Source organism: Lepidochelys kempii, chromosome 9, assembly GCF_965140265.1.
Source record: "Lepidochelys kempii isolate rLepKem1 chromosome 9, rLepKem1.hap2, whole genome shotgun sequence".
Lineage (NCBI taxonomy): Eukaryota > Metazoa > Chordata > Testudines > Cheloniidae > Lepidochelys > Lepidochelys kempii.
In genome coordinates, this window is record NC_133264.1 from 88,202,554 (window position 1) to 88,219,178 (window position 16,625).

At 42.2% G+C, this 16,625-nt stretch overlaps 1 protein-coding gene across 2 annotated transcripts in view; it reads left to right on the plus strand.

The window, feature by feature from the left end:
- THOC2 (THO complex subunit 2) overlaps nt 1-16,423 on the plus strand; it is a 110,967-nt gene extending 94,544 nt beyond the window's left edge. For both annotated transcript variants that reach the window (XM_073361291.1, XM_073361292.1), the window contains 6 exons: nt 3,517-3,654; nt 4,024-4,093; nt 4,172-4,329; nt 5,344-5,420; nt 5,533-5,580; nt 15,596-16,423. In XM_073361291.1, coding sequence (XP_073217392.1) covers nt 3,517-3,654; nt 4,024-4,093; nt 4,172-4,329; nt 5,344-5,420; nt 5,533-5,560 — 471 coding nt within the window. In that variant the 3' untranslated portion in view covers nt 5,561-5,580; nt 15,596-16,423. The remainder of the gene's footprint in view (nt 1-3,516; nt 3,655-4,023; nt 4,094-4,171; nt 4,330-5,343; nt 5,421-5,532; nt 5,581-15,595) is intronic.
- Nucleotides 16,424-16,625: the final 202 nt, after the last annotated feature.

Below are 16,625 nucleotides of genomic sequence, written 5' to 3' on the forward strand. Positions count from 1 at the left end.
GGTTTTAGTTGGGGGCTGAAGGTGACAGCTAGTGGCGTTCTGTTGTTTTCTTTGTTAGGCCTGTCCTGTAGTAGGTGACTTCTGGGAACTCTTCTGGCTCTATCAATCTGTTTCTTCTCTTCCGCAGGTGGGTATTGTAGTTGTAAGAATGCTTGATAGAGATCTTGTAGGTGTTTGTCTCTGTCTGAGGGGTTGGAGCAAATGCGGTTGTATCGCAGAGCTTGGCTGTAGACAATGGATCGTGTGGTGTGGTCAGGGTGAAAGCTGGAGGCATGTAGGTAGGAATAGGGGTCAGTAGGTTTCCGGTATAGGGTGGTGTTTATGTGACCATCGTTTATTAGCACTGTAGTGTCCAGGAAGTGGATCTCTTGTGTGGACTGGACCAGGCTGAGGTTGGTGGTGGGATGGAAATTGTTGAAATCATGGTGGAATTCCTCAAGGGCTTCTTTTCCATGGGTCCAGATGATGAAGATGTCATCAATATAGCGCAAGTAGAGTAAGGGTGTTAGGGGATGAAAGCTGAGGAAGCGTTGTTCTAAATCAGCCATAAAAATGTTGGCATACTGTGGGGCCATGCAGGTACCCATAGCAGTGCCACTGATCTGAAGGTATACGTTGTCCCCAAATGTAAAATAGTTATGGGTAAGGACAAAGTCACAAAGTTCAGCCACCAGGTTAGCCGTGACATTATCGGAGATAGTGTTCTTGACGGCTTGTAGTCCATCTTTGTGTGGAATGTTGGTGTAGAGGGCTTCTACATCCATAGTGGCCAGGATGGTGTTATCAGGAAGATCACTGATGGATTGTAGTTTCCTCAGGAAGTCAGTGGTGTCTCAAAGGTAGCTGGGAGTGCTGGTAGCGTAGGGCCTGAGGAGGGAGTCTACATAGCCAGACAATCCTGCTGTCAGGGTGTCAATGCCTGAGATGATGGGGCGCCCAGGATTTCCAGGTTTATGGATCTTAGGTAGTAGATAGAATATCCCAGGTTGGGGTTCCAGGGGTGTGTCTGTGCAGATTTGATCTTGTGCTTTTTCAGGAAGTTTCTTGAGCAAATGCTGTAAAAGCAAAAGTTGCTTTTGGTAACTCTCAGTGGGATCATAGGGTAATGGCTTGTAGAAAGTGGTGTTGGAGAGCTGCCGAGCAGCCTCTTTTTCATATTCTGACCTATTCATGATGACAACAGCACCTCCTTTGTCAGCCTTTTTGATTATGATGTCAGAGTTGTTTCTGAGGCTGTGGATGGCATTGTGTTCTGCACGGCTGAGGTTATGGGGCAAGTGATGCTGCTTTTCCACAATTTCAGCCCGTGCACGTCGGCGGAAGCATTCTATGTAGAAGTCCAGTCTGCTGTTTCGACCTTCAGGAGGAGTCCATGTAGAATCCTTCTTTTTGTAATGTTGGTAGGGAGGCCTCTGTGGATTAGTATGTTGTTCAGAGGTATTTTGGAAATATTCCTTGAGTCGGAGACGTCGAAAATAGGATTCTAGGTCACCACAGAACTGTATCATGTTCGTGGGGGTAGAGGGGCAGAAGGAGAGGCCCCGAGATAGGACAGCTTCTTCTGCTGGGCTGAGAGTATAGTTGGATAGGTTAACAATATTGCTGGGTGGGTTGAGGGAACCATTGCTGTGGCCCCTTGTAGCATGTAGTAGTTTAGAAAGTTTAGTGTCCTTTTTCTTTTGTAGAGAAGCAAAGTGTGCATTGTAAATGGCTTGTCTAGTTTTAGTAAAGTCCAGCCACGAGGAAGTTTGTGTGGAAGGTTGTTTTTTTTATGAGAGTATCCAGTTCTGAGAGCTCATTCTTAATCTTTCCCTGTTTGCTGTAGAGGATGTTGATCAGGTGATTCCGCAGTTTCTTTGAGAGCGTGTGGCACAAGCTGTCAGCATAGTCTGTGTGGTATGTAGATTGTAATGGATTTTTTACCTTCAGTCCTTTTGGTACGATGTCCATCTGTTTGCATTTGGAAAGGAAGATGATGTCTGTATGTATCTGTACAAGTTTTTTCATGCAGTTGATAGATTTCCACTCCATACGGCTAAATGCAGTGCCTTGCATAATGACAGGTTTCAGAGTAACAGCCGTGTTAGTCTGTATTCGCAAAAAGAAAAGGAGTACTTGTGGCACCTTAGAGACTAACCAATTTATTTGAGCATAAGCTTTCGTGAGCTACAGCTCACTTCATCGGATGCATACTGTGGAAACTGCAGAAGACATTATATACACAGAGACCATGAAACAATACCTCCTCCTACCCCACTCTCCTGCTGGTAATAGCTTATCTGAAATGATCACTCTCCTTACAATGTGTATGATAATCAAATTGGGCCATTTCCAGCACAAATCCAGGTTTTCTCACCCTCTGCCCCCCTCTCCCCCGCCAAACTCACTCTCCTGCTGGTAATAGCCCATCCAAAGTGACCACTCTCCCTACAATGTGCATGATAATCAAGTTGGGCCATTTCCAGCACAAATCCAGGTTTTTCACCCCCCCCCCCCACACACACACAAACTCACTCTCCTGCTGGTAATAGCTCATCCAAACTGACCACTCTCCTTTCAATGTGTATGATAATCAAGGTGGGCCATTTCCAGCATAAATCCAAGTTTAACCAGAACATCGGGGTGGGGAGGAAAAAACAAGGGGAAATAGGCTACCTTGCATAAGGCTTTGTTGCAAGGATAGGTTCCTGGGTTAGTGGTTCTGTTGTGTGGTATGTGGTTGTTGGTGAGTATTTGCTTCAGGTTGGGGGGCTGTCTGTAGGCAAGGACAGGCCTGTCTCCCAAGATTTGTGAGAGTGTTGGGTCATCCTTCAGGATAGGAATGGATAAGGATAGGATAAGAGTGGTCACTTTGGATAAGCTATTACCAGCAGGAGAGTGAGTTTGTGTGTGTTTGTTTTGGGGGGGGGGTGAGAAAACTTCGATTTGTGCTGGAAATGGCCCACCTTGATTATCATACACATTGTAAAGAGAGTGGTCACTTTGGATGGGCTATTACCAGCAGGAGAGTGAGTGGGGGGGGGGCGGGGGGGGCGGAGGGTGAGAAAACCTGGATTTGTGCTGGAAATGGCCCAACTTGATTATCATACACATTGTAAGGAGAGTAATCACTTTAGATAAGCTATTACCAGCAGGAGAGTGGGGTGGGAGGAGGTATTGTTTCAGGGTCTCTGTGTATATAATGTCTTCTGCAGTTTCCACAGTATGCATCCGATGAAGTGAGCTGTAGCTCACGAAAGCTCATGCTCCAATAAATTGGTTAGTCTCTAAGGTGCCACAAGTACTCCTTAGCTTTGTATAAGATGCTTTTTTTAAAGAGTTTTTGAGTATTATGCTACATTTTTTTCCACAGATGGACAATAGAGGTGTCTTTAACCTTTTGCTTGGCTGGAAAGTAATAATGTTTAGTTTTTATTCTCTGAGATAGATATGTTGCAGTAAACAATACGATTTTTTTTTCATGTCCACATTTAGGAAGACCTATTAATCCTCAGTAATATTGCCTTAATTTAACAGCACTACATTAACCACACTGCTCCTGCACTGTCCAAGAGTAAGGAGAGAGAAGTGGAGAAGAAAGATTTGGACAAGTCCAGGGAAAGATCCAGAGAGAGAGAGAAGAAGGATGAAAAGGATAGGAAAGAGCGAAAAAGGGTTTGTGACATTTTTATGGAATAGCTTAGAAAGTTGGTGCATGCTTGACTCATTCTTTGACTCTAAGTAATAATAATTACAATTGTTGTGGTAGCCTTTATAGACAGAAGTGACCTGCTGCAGGGTTTATTCTTCATTTGCCCTATTAATTCTTAAAAGGTCAGTACTTGACATTAATAGGTTCTAAACTGCAATTTAATCTTCCATGTCAAGAGAGTTAAGTTCAGAAACTTTAAACAAGCTTTAATCATGCAACTGCCTTTCAACACTTGAAAAATATGGTATTTGTACAGTATTCTAATTAGGATGCTGTTTTAGAAATCAGCATCTGTTAATCTGCTAACATTATATAATTGTATTTGGCTTTAGGATCATTCAAATAGTGACCGGGAGGTGCCACAGGACTCAACCAAAAGGCGTAAAGAGGAAAATGGAACAAGTATGTGTTTTATTTCATTTTTCTGTGCTTGAAGTGTCCAGTCATTATTATGAATTGTGTTACGGGGTTTTTTTCCAGCTGGTTCTTCAAAACATAGTAAAAGTGAAAGTCCATCTGATTCCCCTCGTTCAAATGAGAAGGAAAAGGAGAAGAATAAATCAAAATCTTCAGGCAAAGAAAAAGGTGATTCGGTGAAAACTGAAAAGATGGAGAAAAGTTCCTCTGGTAGCAAAAAGGTAAAATGAATAAATTTTCTCATTTGTCTATTACCTGTAAACCTTTTAATTGAAACATTTTGTTCCAGGTAATGCTTTGGAGTTATTTTTCAGCTTTTGAATGCCCTTACAAAATGCCCTTTTGAATACATCTGGAACTTTTGGCCGTGTAGCCGCAACTTTACACTCAGTAGTCAACTGTGACTGGATAACTTATGAGGGAATGCCTTTCATGTTAGCAGCAATGATGGAGGAAACCTTTTGTGCCAGATAATACTTATTTTTGAATGCTATGGTGCAAGTTTATAGCCTAGATTGGTGGCTAAAATCTAAAAACAGCGTTTTCTATACTTTGGTTTTAGGAATTAAGTTTTTTTCCTTTTCAGTCCAAAAAAAAAAAAATTACTTTCAGAAAAAAATTCTGAAATGGGGCCTTACTTAAATATTGATTTTGCCACAGTTAGCATATATTTGATCAAGAAATCTACATGGGAAAACTCATTTGGCCCTTGGAAAGGAAATGTGTTAAATTTGAAGACTATATTCAGTCATTAGAGTGTGAACCAGACTGACTCTACTTATGCTTTTAACTGCAAGTCTCAGTGCAGCCATATCTAAGAAGACACCACAGCACCCATTTAGGATAGTCTTCTTTTGAAGACTTTTTAAAAATGGTAGTGACTACAGTAGATCCGTCTTCAACTATGCATATGGAGTTTACTGGAGTTTTTGAGAAAAAATTGTTTACAGTAGTGTAATATATTGTTAAATTGATAATTGGAAGAGGCATTTATAAGTACACAAATATTACAGTATTCAGGATGAAAGTGGCCAGGGCCTATGGGGTTTTTTTTGAATGGTGGTGTGTATATGACAGTGCCTTTCAATATTTAGTAGCATCCCAGTGAAATCCTCATTTTTAGAAATATAAACCTTAATTGGCTCTGATGATTTTGGGCTATCATACTTTATTATGAAATTCTTTGTACACTCAAACATATTTTGCTTTATTTTCCATGTACAAATTTTGCACAGGAGTCTAGACATGATAAAGAAAAAACAGAAAAAAAGGAAAAACGGGACAGTGCTGGAGGGAAAGAAGAAAAGAAACAATATCCTTTTAACTTTTGATCACTGGAATTTTAAGTAGCATAAACAGTGAAGTAAGATAACTCTGTGTTCTTAAGGAATTAAAAAAGCATTTTTCTTTAATTCTTAATTTACTCATAAATCTTCAGACAAGCACAGATAATGAAGACTGTTCCAATCAAGGTAAGAATTATTTTCATGTTTTCCCTTTACCAAAGTATTTAAGATACCTGTTAAAGTCTATGGGTAAAATTTGCATCTCTGCCGTGACCCCTCAAGGTGGGTTAAAGTGCCAGAGTGGCATAGAAGGGGATCAAAAAAAAAAATAAAAAAATTCCCCAGCACATAAAATAAGGAAGACAGCCCCAGGCTGCTCTAAGAGGACTCTCTCAGAAGCCTTGACATAAGGGCTGAGTTGGGGGGCAAGAGAGGGGTGTTAGAGGGGGACTGCAACACATAATGATGTGGAGATTCTGGGCAGCTGGGAACAAGGCGACTATAATGTTGACAGCCCTTGATAATCCACTTTCTGCTTGATAATCTTTTTCTATCAAGTTATTTTTGAAATGTAAAGCAGCACATAGGATACATTTAATTATCTGTAAGCCTGTGATCTCGTACTCTGCTTTTTCTTCATATTAAGATAGTTCATTATGGCTGTGTAGTCTTTGGCCTCTCCAAATAAGATTGGACAATAAGTGAAAGCTTCACATATAGTTCTTAGGAGACAAGTCTAAACAAGATCAACTTCAACATATTTGTGTTTAAATTTCAACTTGAATGTGGGTGTGACTCAAGAGAGATGTGCCAAAAAATCTGAAAAATTTTAATCAAGTTTTCTAAAATCCTCTTCCAGGGCTGTTTAGACATTGTCACATATACAGATTCATTAAAATATTGGTAAATAATTTACTTATACCAAGAAAAGCTGACAAATTCAGATTTGAAAGATAAAAATGAGTCTTTAGCAAGCAGTTCTGTGTTCAGGTATTTTAGGCGTCTCAGAACACTGTTCATTTTGTGGAGAGCAGGGAAGTGGTGCCCTTCTAGATTTCAAAATAATTCACCCATCCACCTAGTCTCAGAAGCCACGTGTCACAGCCAACCTCTCTCCAGAGGACAATGGACAATTTTACATTCTGTAAAATATGTGTAATTATGGCTGGTAAATATTAGAGTTGACTGATTAAACCATAGCAAATAATTTATTCAAAGAATGTAGCCTCTCTGTTTACCAGTTGCCTGTGAGCAGTTTATAATTTTCTTATATTTGTTCTCCATTCAAAATTACTTGATGAATTGTTTCTGTGGAAAATTATTGGTCTGTAGACTGATTTTCTGCATAGTTGCAGAAAGCAAACATAAGGAAGAATGCAGCTGAAGCAAACTCAAATTTTTATTCAATTAAACATTCGTTGAAGTTTTAGAGTTAATTGCCCAGCTATAGTGAACATGGTTCTAAAATGTACTGCCACCCGGGTGAGGTCTTCAGCCTCTCTACCTCTACCTTTATGCCATCAAAATATAGTAGTAAACTTTCACCATGAGCAAAAATCAGGGTGACAGTACTTAATACAGGAATACCATTCAGTATGTTATATGACAAACGAAGATGGAGATAAAGGTCAGAATATGTATCAGTAACTTAAGGGTCAAGCAAAATAGTTTGTACTGTCACATGACCCCTGCTAAGAAGATACTTTGAAGTGTCCTCCACAGGAAAATTACAACAGCACCTCTGCTGTGGTGTCTCTGACAGAGTAACCTGGAGATAACACTGGCACTGGGGGGAGGGTGGCAGAGACCTTTTGCCCTGGACTCAGAGATAAAGAGGTGCAGGAGAGCTGCTTTCTCTTTTCTGCTCCACAGATATGGCAGGGGTAGGGGGACTTACTTTGTGAAGTCACCTCACCATCCAGAAATGCCTTCAGAAGGCATCTTCTTCACTGAGACTATTACTCCAAAAAGCAATTGGTAGAGCCTTGTGCAGATACAACATTTGTATTCACATCCGATCTGCAGAAATGGTCTGTGAATGTAAAGGAGATATCCATGTATTTGCAGGGCTGTAGCAATTAGGGAAGTTGAGTTGGCTCGGATTTTAGAAGGGTTTTGACAGTTTGTCCTGGTGACGTTGCTTGCCCAGCCACTAAAGCCAAAAGCAGGTATCTGAAGGGAGTTCCTGCATAATGAAAATCACACTGGTGCCCTGTGCCCTTTGGTGGGGTCTAGGGGGAAGGAGATGATGCCAGGAGTCAGGGTCCTAGCTATTTTGGGGACACTCTTCTCCTTATATATCATTCTGAGTTTAACCAAGGCACTAAACTATATTTGAACAGCTGGGAGCTGTGTTCTCTGAAGGGCTCTCATTTATGGAATTTACTTCCCTTGTTCATTTAACAAAGCCAGTGTCTGCTGACCTTTCGGAAATGGTCTCAAGCTTACTGATTTGCTTAAATGTTTTCTTAAGGGAGTGCACTTGAGCAGGCAGAGTTCTGAGCCTAGGACAGAGTTCTTTTGGGGCTAACCTTGTGTAGCTTATCTTCTATTAGAATACCAAACTACATGTGACCAGAAGTTCATGTATGTGTGCTTTCATAAGTGGAGAACTGAAATATATTCAAATGAAGTATGATCATAAAAATACAATTTATCTAGCATAGTTTAAGAAACAAGCACTTAAGTAAATGTCAGTTCTTCAAGGAGTGTCCCTGTGGGTGCTCCATTTCAGGTGTTGGTGCATCCTTGTGCCTTTGATCGGAGAATTTCAGGAGCAGTGCTTGTCTGGGCCACATGTGCGTGCTCCCCATCTTGCACCTGGCACTGCACGACAAGACACCTCCCCCCCCCCCCCAATTCCTTCTCAACCATCCTCAGTCTGACATGGAGTTCCCAGCAATGTTAAGACTGATAGCTAAACTTAGAGTTTAGAATAGGTCTTTAGTACCCTCGTTAGGTTTACATATCCCTTTCTCCCCATTTATTTTCTTTAAATTTGTTTTTCCTTTCCCCCTTTACTCCAGGTTTGAATACCCCTTAACTTAGATAGAGTTCATCGTTAGGGTTGAACCACTATAACTTGAGCCATGCCCAATTCACTGGTCTTCAAGTATTGCCTTTCCTGCTGAGAGGCGATCCCGTTTCGGATGGGCACTCTGTGTGTCCGGTGCCTAGGGGAGACACATGAAGCTCACACCAGAAAGGACCAAAACCTACACCTCAAACTATTGTTAATGGAGAAGTCTCTGCACCCAGCATCTGATCCAGGTCTACAGACCTCCCCTGGACAGTTTTCCCCAGCAACTTCACCCATATCACAGTGGAAGGCTCAGTCTTCCAAAAGGCAATGAGGAAAAGGGCTTCAGCTTCTGTCAAGGAGCCGCCAAAAAGGAAGCACTCCCTGGCCCACTCCTCATCCTTAGTACCAACCATACTGTGGCTGAGTACTTACAAGGCACCAGGATTGTCTGGTACCACGAGCACCGTGAAAACCAGTGACCCTAAGTAAACCTACCTCCTCCGCTACTGCACTGACAAGAGCTGCCTCAAGATGCAGCACTGATACGCTTCATGGAAGTTATGGCACCGCCTCCTGTCCCAACAACTCAGAGTTCTCCAAGGCCAGCACCGACAACTGCGACCACAAGAGCACTGTTGGCACTGACCACCTCCGTACCGAAACCATCGGCACTGCACCTCTTCCTACATCAGACGGACCTTCATGTCTCATCGATGCCTGAATCACCTTTTTCCACCACTGATGTTTCTCTGGCACGCACAGGACCACGTCAGCCCACTTCACCACTGGCTCCTCCATTCTCTAGTGAGGAAGAAGATACTGAGGAGGAAGTTGCCTTCTCATCTCAGCGCTTCTCTCCCGTTCAATCTACTGCAGCACTGAGTCCACCTGTACAGTCTAAACCTATCAGAGGGCTGACACCATTCGCCACTCAGTGGCGCTACTGGGGGACGTACAGAAGACTACCCTAGACTCCAAGCCCATACAAGAAGAGGCTTAGAGCTTCCTCACCACTGTCAGTTGCTGCACTTTCAGAGCCCCCTGAGGAGAGCATTTGAAGAACAGGAGGAAACCCAGGAACAGGATACATCACCAACATTTCTTTCTCATCCCTGGATGAGGCCATAATGCCGCCACCACGACCCCCAGCGGTGGATGATTTTAAATGCATTCAAGAATTCTTTAAAGAATCACTGATACCATAGAGTTTCCTCTAGAGGAGCTCCCAGAGTCCCAGCACAAACTACTGGGCATTCTCTATACATCCTTCTAATCTAAAATTGCGCTTCCCATAAATGACTGGCCAAAAACATGGCAGACCCCAGCTACAATACTGCCCACCTACAAGAGAGCAGATAAGAAGTACTATGTTCCCTCTAAAGAACTAGACTTCTTCTTTTCTCACCCCGCACCAAATTCACTAGTGGTTGATGCTGTCAACCAGTGAGGCAGACAACAACAACTGAGATCCACTCGATACGACAAGGAGTGGAAAGGTTTGAATCTTTTTGGCCACAAGGCCTATTCATCTGCCACTCTTGGGTGAGAAAACCTGGATTTGTGCTGGAAATGGCCCACCTGATGATCACTTTAGATAAGCTATTACCAGCTGGATAATGGGGTGGGAGGAGGTATTTTTTCATATTCTCTGTGTATATATAAAGTCTGCTGCAGTTTCCACGGCATACATCTGATGAAGTGAGCTGTAGCTCACGAAAGCTCATGCTCAAATAAATTGGTTAGTCTCTAAGGTGCCACAAGTACTCCTTTCCTTCTTCAGCTCTGGATTGCCAATTATGCTGCCCTCATGGCAAAATACGACCCCACAAATTACTCCAAACTCACTGAATTTACAAAAAGAAAAGGAGTACTTGTGGCACCTTAAAGACTAACCAATTTATTTGAGCATAAGTGAGCTGTAGCTCACGAAAGCTTATGCTCAAATAAATTGGTTAGTCTCTAAGGTGCCACAAGTACTCCTTTTCTTTTTGTGAATACAGAGTAACACTGCTGTTACTCTGAAACCTGTCACTGAATTTATTGACATCATACCGGAGGACAAAAGAGACCAATTTAAGTCCATAATTTCAAAGGGCCAGCTCCTATTCAGAACCACCTTACAGACCTCTCTAGATGTGGGCGATATATTGGCGTGCTCCACAGCCACTGCCATAGCTATGTGCCGGACTTTGTGGCTTCACCTGTCTAGCTTCCCAAGGAAAGTATAATCCACCGTCGAGGACCTCGCATTCAATGGCCAGAAGCTGTTTGCAGCAAAAATCGATGAGTCACTTCACACCCTGTAAGACTCAAGGGTGACGTTCTGCTGCCCTTATATACACATCTGCACCAAAAAGAAAACAGGGTAAATATTACCCCACTCAGCACACAAGGTCTGTCCTGTAAACCTCACAACAGAGGCACTATGACACCGAAAGACAGAGGCCTCCAAAGCATTGCCAACCTCCAGCTCAATCATCAACATCCCACCAGCCCTCTGCAAAACAACAATTTTTTGGGTTTGGTTGATGACCCAAAAGACCTCCCCCATTCTTCAGCACTGACACCATCACTAACCATCCACCGTGTCGGAGGCGGGTTGGCTCCTTTCTACCTAGCATGGCAATCCATCGCCATGGATAAATGGGTTCTGGAGATAATCCATTCAGGCTATACAATACCATTCATCTCCATCCCACCTTCCCTTCTTTTCCCCTCTTCAGGACCCCTCTCACGAACACCTTCTAAAGCGAGAAGTAAACCACTTACTACAACTGGGTGCCATGGAACACGTACCATCACAACACAAAGGGAAGGGTTTTTACTCCCACTACTTCTTAACCCAGAAAAAGAATGGAGGATGGAGGCCTGTCTTAGACTTCAGAAAACAAATTCGTAAGGGTCCAACGGTTCAGGATGGTCACATTAGCAAAAATAATACCCGCACTGGAACAGGGGAACAGGCTTTTGACCCTTAATTCAAGACGCTTATTTTCACGTAACCATACATCCCATGCACAGGAGGTTCCTCAGGTTTACTCTGGGGACAGAACATTATCAATACAAAGTTCTGCTATTTGGCCTGTCGACAGCACCTTGGGTGTTTTCCAAAGTGTTCCCGGTAGTGGTAGCACACCTCCACAAACAAGGAGTGACCATTTTTCTCTATCTGGATGATTGCCTGTTAAAGGCACCCACCTTGGCAGATGCCATAGGCACTATGCAGATGACAATCACTCTCTTCTTGCGACTGGGACTACAAATCAACACATGAAAATCAACACTAACACCTGTGCAGAAACTGGACTTCATCCGGGCATATCTCGGTGCTCTAGAGGCCAAAATGTCACTACCACCAACCAGATTTCTCACGATAGCCAGTCTGATCTCCACCGTATTGAACAGCCTACAGATATTGGCATGGACTTACGTCCAACTACTAGGCCATATGGCAGCAACCACGTTCGTGGTACGACACATGCGTCTTCACATGTGCTGCCTTCAGAGCTGGCTAAGAACCATGTACCACAGAAATGCAGACACTGTTCGTAATGCTGTTCAAAGTCAAAGACTCGCTACACTGGTGGACACAACCCAACAATGTGTGCATGGGAGTCCCTTTCACACAGACTCCACCTTCAATGATTCTCACAACTGACGCCTCCTTGATAGATTGGGGGGCCCATCTACAACATCACACAATTCAGGGCAGGTTGTCTCCCATTGAGACTCTGTTACACATAATTCTCCTGGAACTCTGAGCAGTTCGCAACATGTGCTTACACTTTCTGCCATTGATCAGGAACAAGACTATACAGGTAATGACTGACAACATTGCCTGCCTGTTTATACAAACCAGCAGGGAGGGGCAAGGTCGCACTGCCTATGCACCAAAGTCATTAAACTATGGAATTGGTGTATCCAGCACGTCAGCATCTCAGCCTCGTACCTCCCAGCACATCAAAATGCCATAGCAGATACATCAAGCAGGGAATTCTCCCAGGACCACGAATGGGAACTAAACACGGTCCTACAGAGCATATTTGAATGCGCTGGGGTCACCCATCCATAGACCTTTTTATGACCTCCCAGAATCACAAATGCCTGCAGTTCTGCTCGAGAGCAGGTTTGGGCCCCCGTTCCTTGGGCGATGCCTTTCTCCTCAAATGGGACATGCATATCCTATACATGTTTCAAGCTCTCCCTTGCTGTCGGCGGTAATATGCAAAAAAAGAGCTGAAAAGGCCAAAGTCCTCTTGATAGGCCCCACATGGCCCAGACAAACTTGGTACTTGCACCGTGCACTCTTCCAAATCTTCTCTCATAGGATGCAGGACAGGTTTGCCACCCAAATCTGGAGAGCCTTCACCTGAGAGCATGGCTCCTACCTGGCTCCAGCACAATGAACTAACCTGCTCGGAACTGGTGAAAGACATATTGGTAAACAGGAAGAGGACAATCACATGGAATACTTTCCAACAAAAATGGAAGAGATTTGCCATCTGGTGCCAAAACAAACAAGTCCAACCTGTTACCGCTCCCTTCCCAATTATTTTAGAATACATGCTGGAACTAAAAAATTCCAGTCTATATCTTAATTTGCTTAGAGTACACCTTGTCACTATGACTGCTTTTCAACCCAAGGTAGACAGGATATTGATTAGGGATGTAAATATTGTTTTAAAAAGTACCCATTTAAACTATTAAAATTATATCTGTTAACCATTTAATCATTAACAAGTTCACAATTAACCCCATGTATATATTATCTTTATCAAGTGTGTTTACTAACAACAAAAACAGACTTACGTAAACCCACATAAATCGAAAATACTGATATATTCCTCCATGTTCTGCCATACTTTCGGTTTGTAGAACTGCAGATCAAAGCTTTAGTCACGAGGTTACACAACCCAATTGCTACATATTTGCTGGTATTGCTGTGGCTTTTTTAATGTGCACATTAGGTATTACAATATCACAAAACTATTTTACCAATGTGTTTTAAATGTTAACTGCAATATATTAACAGTAAGACTAGTGCTTAATGGATAATGGTTTAATATTTTACATCCCTAATATCTATATTTGCCCATCCTACCACTAAACGATTTCTATTGGGCATTAGAAATGTTTACCCTGAAATATGAGTGCCTACCCCACTTTGGGGCTTGAACTTGGTATTACGCTGCCTTACCGGAGCCCCATTCAAACCATTAGCAACATACTCACTAACACATCTGTCGATGAAGGTTGCATTCTGATTCACTATCGTGTCCACCCAACAAGTGGTAGAGTTAGGAGCCCTCATGGCACACCCACCTTATACCATCTTCTTCAAAGATAAGGTCACTCTAAGACCTCACCCTAAATTTTTACCTAAAGTACTCTCCTCTTTCCACCTGAGCCAACCAATCCATCTTCCCTCGTTCTTCCCCGAACCCCATGGAAGCAAATGGGACTCCATATTATACACCCGGGATATCAGATGCGTATTAACATTCTACCTTGAGAGAACCAAGACCTTCAGAAAGTCATCAAGACTTATTTCAACTTCAGTGCAATCTAAAGGTTCTGCCATTTCCAAGCAGAGGCTGTCCAAATGGATTTCTGGGTGCATTCACCTGTACTATAAACAACATGACATACAACCCCCACCAAGTATCCGAACTCTATCTACCAGGTCGTTATCAACCTCAGTAGCTTTTCTCAACAACATGCTGACCATGGACATATGTAAAGTGGCCATCTGGGCGTCCACGCACATGTTTACAAAACACTGTGCAATAGATCAGAGCTCAAGATCAGGCGCATTGGTAGGACTTACAGTAATATCATCAATTACCTGCACAACTCCGAAGCCCCTTCTGTCCATCAAGGGCCACTGCTCAGCAGTCACCTGAAGTGGAGCACCCACAGGGACACTCCTTGAAGAAGAAGAGAAGGTTACCCACCCTGTGCAGTAACTGAGGTTCTTCGAGATGGTGTCCCTGTGGGTGCCCCACTATCCACCCTCCTCCCCTTTACTTTGAAGTTCAATCTGTGGACTCGGGTGGAGAAGGAACTGAGTGGGAGGTCTGGTTGCGCTGCACTAGATAGGTGCTGACAACAGCATGAGACGGGGAGAGCGCATGCATGACCAGACAAGAACTGCTGCTGAAATTCTCCGATCAAAGGCACCCACAGGGACATAATCTCAAAGAACAGTGTTAGGGGGCTTATTCCTTCACCCACTTACTTTCCTGGTCCTTCTCGCATGAACAGAGAGCAACAATACCTGAAGTCCAAAGATGCAAACAATTGGATGTTTATTGGGGTGAACTTCCAGCAAGCATGATTTCAGTTTCCTTCCTTAGTATCCTCCTTCCCAGCTCTGACACCACAGAGCCTTACACCTGTGTCCCTGTTCCCATTCCTACCCTTAGCCAAACATGATTCCAACTTCCTTACTCCCATTCCCTGTTCCCATTTCCCCCTTTAGCAAAACATGATTCCAATTTTCTTACCCCCATTCCCTGTTCCCATCTCCCACACCCACCCCCTCCCACCCACACCCACTCACTTCCTCATGTGAAGGAATAAGCCCCCTAACAAACAGGATGAGTAATCTTCTTTTACACATTTAGGTAATACAGTTATTTCTTGCAGTAAATTAAGGGGCATCTGGTATAACATTCACCTTACTCTCCTTTATTTGTGGGGTAAGTGTGCAAAAGTGCTTTTTAGAGCAACACAGAATTGTGGCAGCTAATTCCATTCCTGCTGCTTGCACAACCTCTTCTGTTACATTCTCCATAATGTGTGTATTGCTTTATATTCATTGCTTTTATTTCTCATTTAGACATATTAATCTTCTTGGGATAGTGTACAACAGCTTGTTGAATTTCACTTTTTCCAATACTTGTTTTTGTTGAATTTTTATCTATTAAGCAGAGTTTTCCATTATTCTTATTTATAATCCCAGTGTCTGATAGTGTGTGTTAGTGTAGTTCTCATTACAAAGTAGGAAATTGAAGTAATTGTCTGTAAAATCTAAAGATAATCAGTGTAGCCAATTAAAATAGTATTTTTCCACCCTCATTGTTTGGACTGTGAATGAAAATAAATTCTAACAAGTTCTGAATCTTCTGATTCTTTAGAAATGACATCTAATTGCATTGGCATATGTATTTGTTGTAGGTGAGGTTGAAAGTGGAAGATATCCAGCTGTGACCAGAAATGTATTTTCAAGAGTATAGATTGCACAGAAATTTGTGAATGAAGAGGACCCATCTGCATCTCCTTAAATTATTCAGTTCTCTGCTTTATTTCCCCCATGCTGAACATTTAATTGTTGAGTTGTACATTACTGTATTTTAACTTGTTGCTTAGTTTCTCACATTTATTTTCAGTACCTGGCTGAAAGTGTTACCTATTCCATATTTTAGCACAATGTGCTGCAAACAGTTGCCATAGTGCAAATAAGGTTTCATGTGTACAGAGTTCCTCTTTAGGTTGTCTAAATACTGCCTGAGTTTAATGATTCTTTCAATCTGAACTGCATTCTTTTAGGTGTCTGAAAACCATAAATAAACAGTTATTGAACAATTTTTGAATTTACCTCATTTAAACTCAGTTTTTATTTATTACTTAGCCTGTTTTTAATATCAGTCACTAAAAACCAAGTGGGAGCACTGTTTTCATGCAATGCTTAGGAATTATTTGTATATTATGTGTACAACATTGAGCTGTTTAAAAAAAACAAAACAAAACAAAAAAAAATCCCAAACCTGCACTCAGTTGTCCCTTGCCACATCTTTGTTTGTCATGATGTTTTTAGATAAATTGGAAAATACTCTCTTCAAAAATGAAATAAATTAGGTTTCAATTCTACAGCTACAGGAGCTTTGTATCGCTGAACTTTAGTCTGAAAAGTTTCACAATGACATTTTTAAAAAAGAGAATTTTTTTTATCTGCTGAATTCTACCAGTGTAACCTTTTTTCTAAATAAACAATAGTTTTCTCAATGGGTCGTAAATCATTGTGTCTGTGTTGTCGCTTTATTGACAAAGGTAGTGCTAACAAAATTCAGTTTTAGTCAGTGTGAGCTAGCTTACTTTCCTTAAACCTCTTCCACTATGACTAAATCCTCTTTCAGTTGGTCTGCCTTACAAATCATTTCATACACATCCGGAAAAGACGTGGGTCATCTAGTGTGTCCCCCTGTAC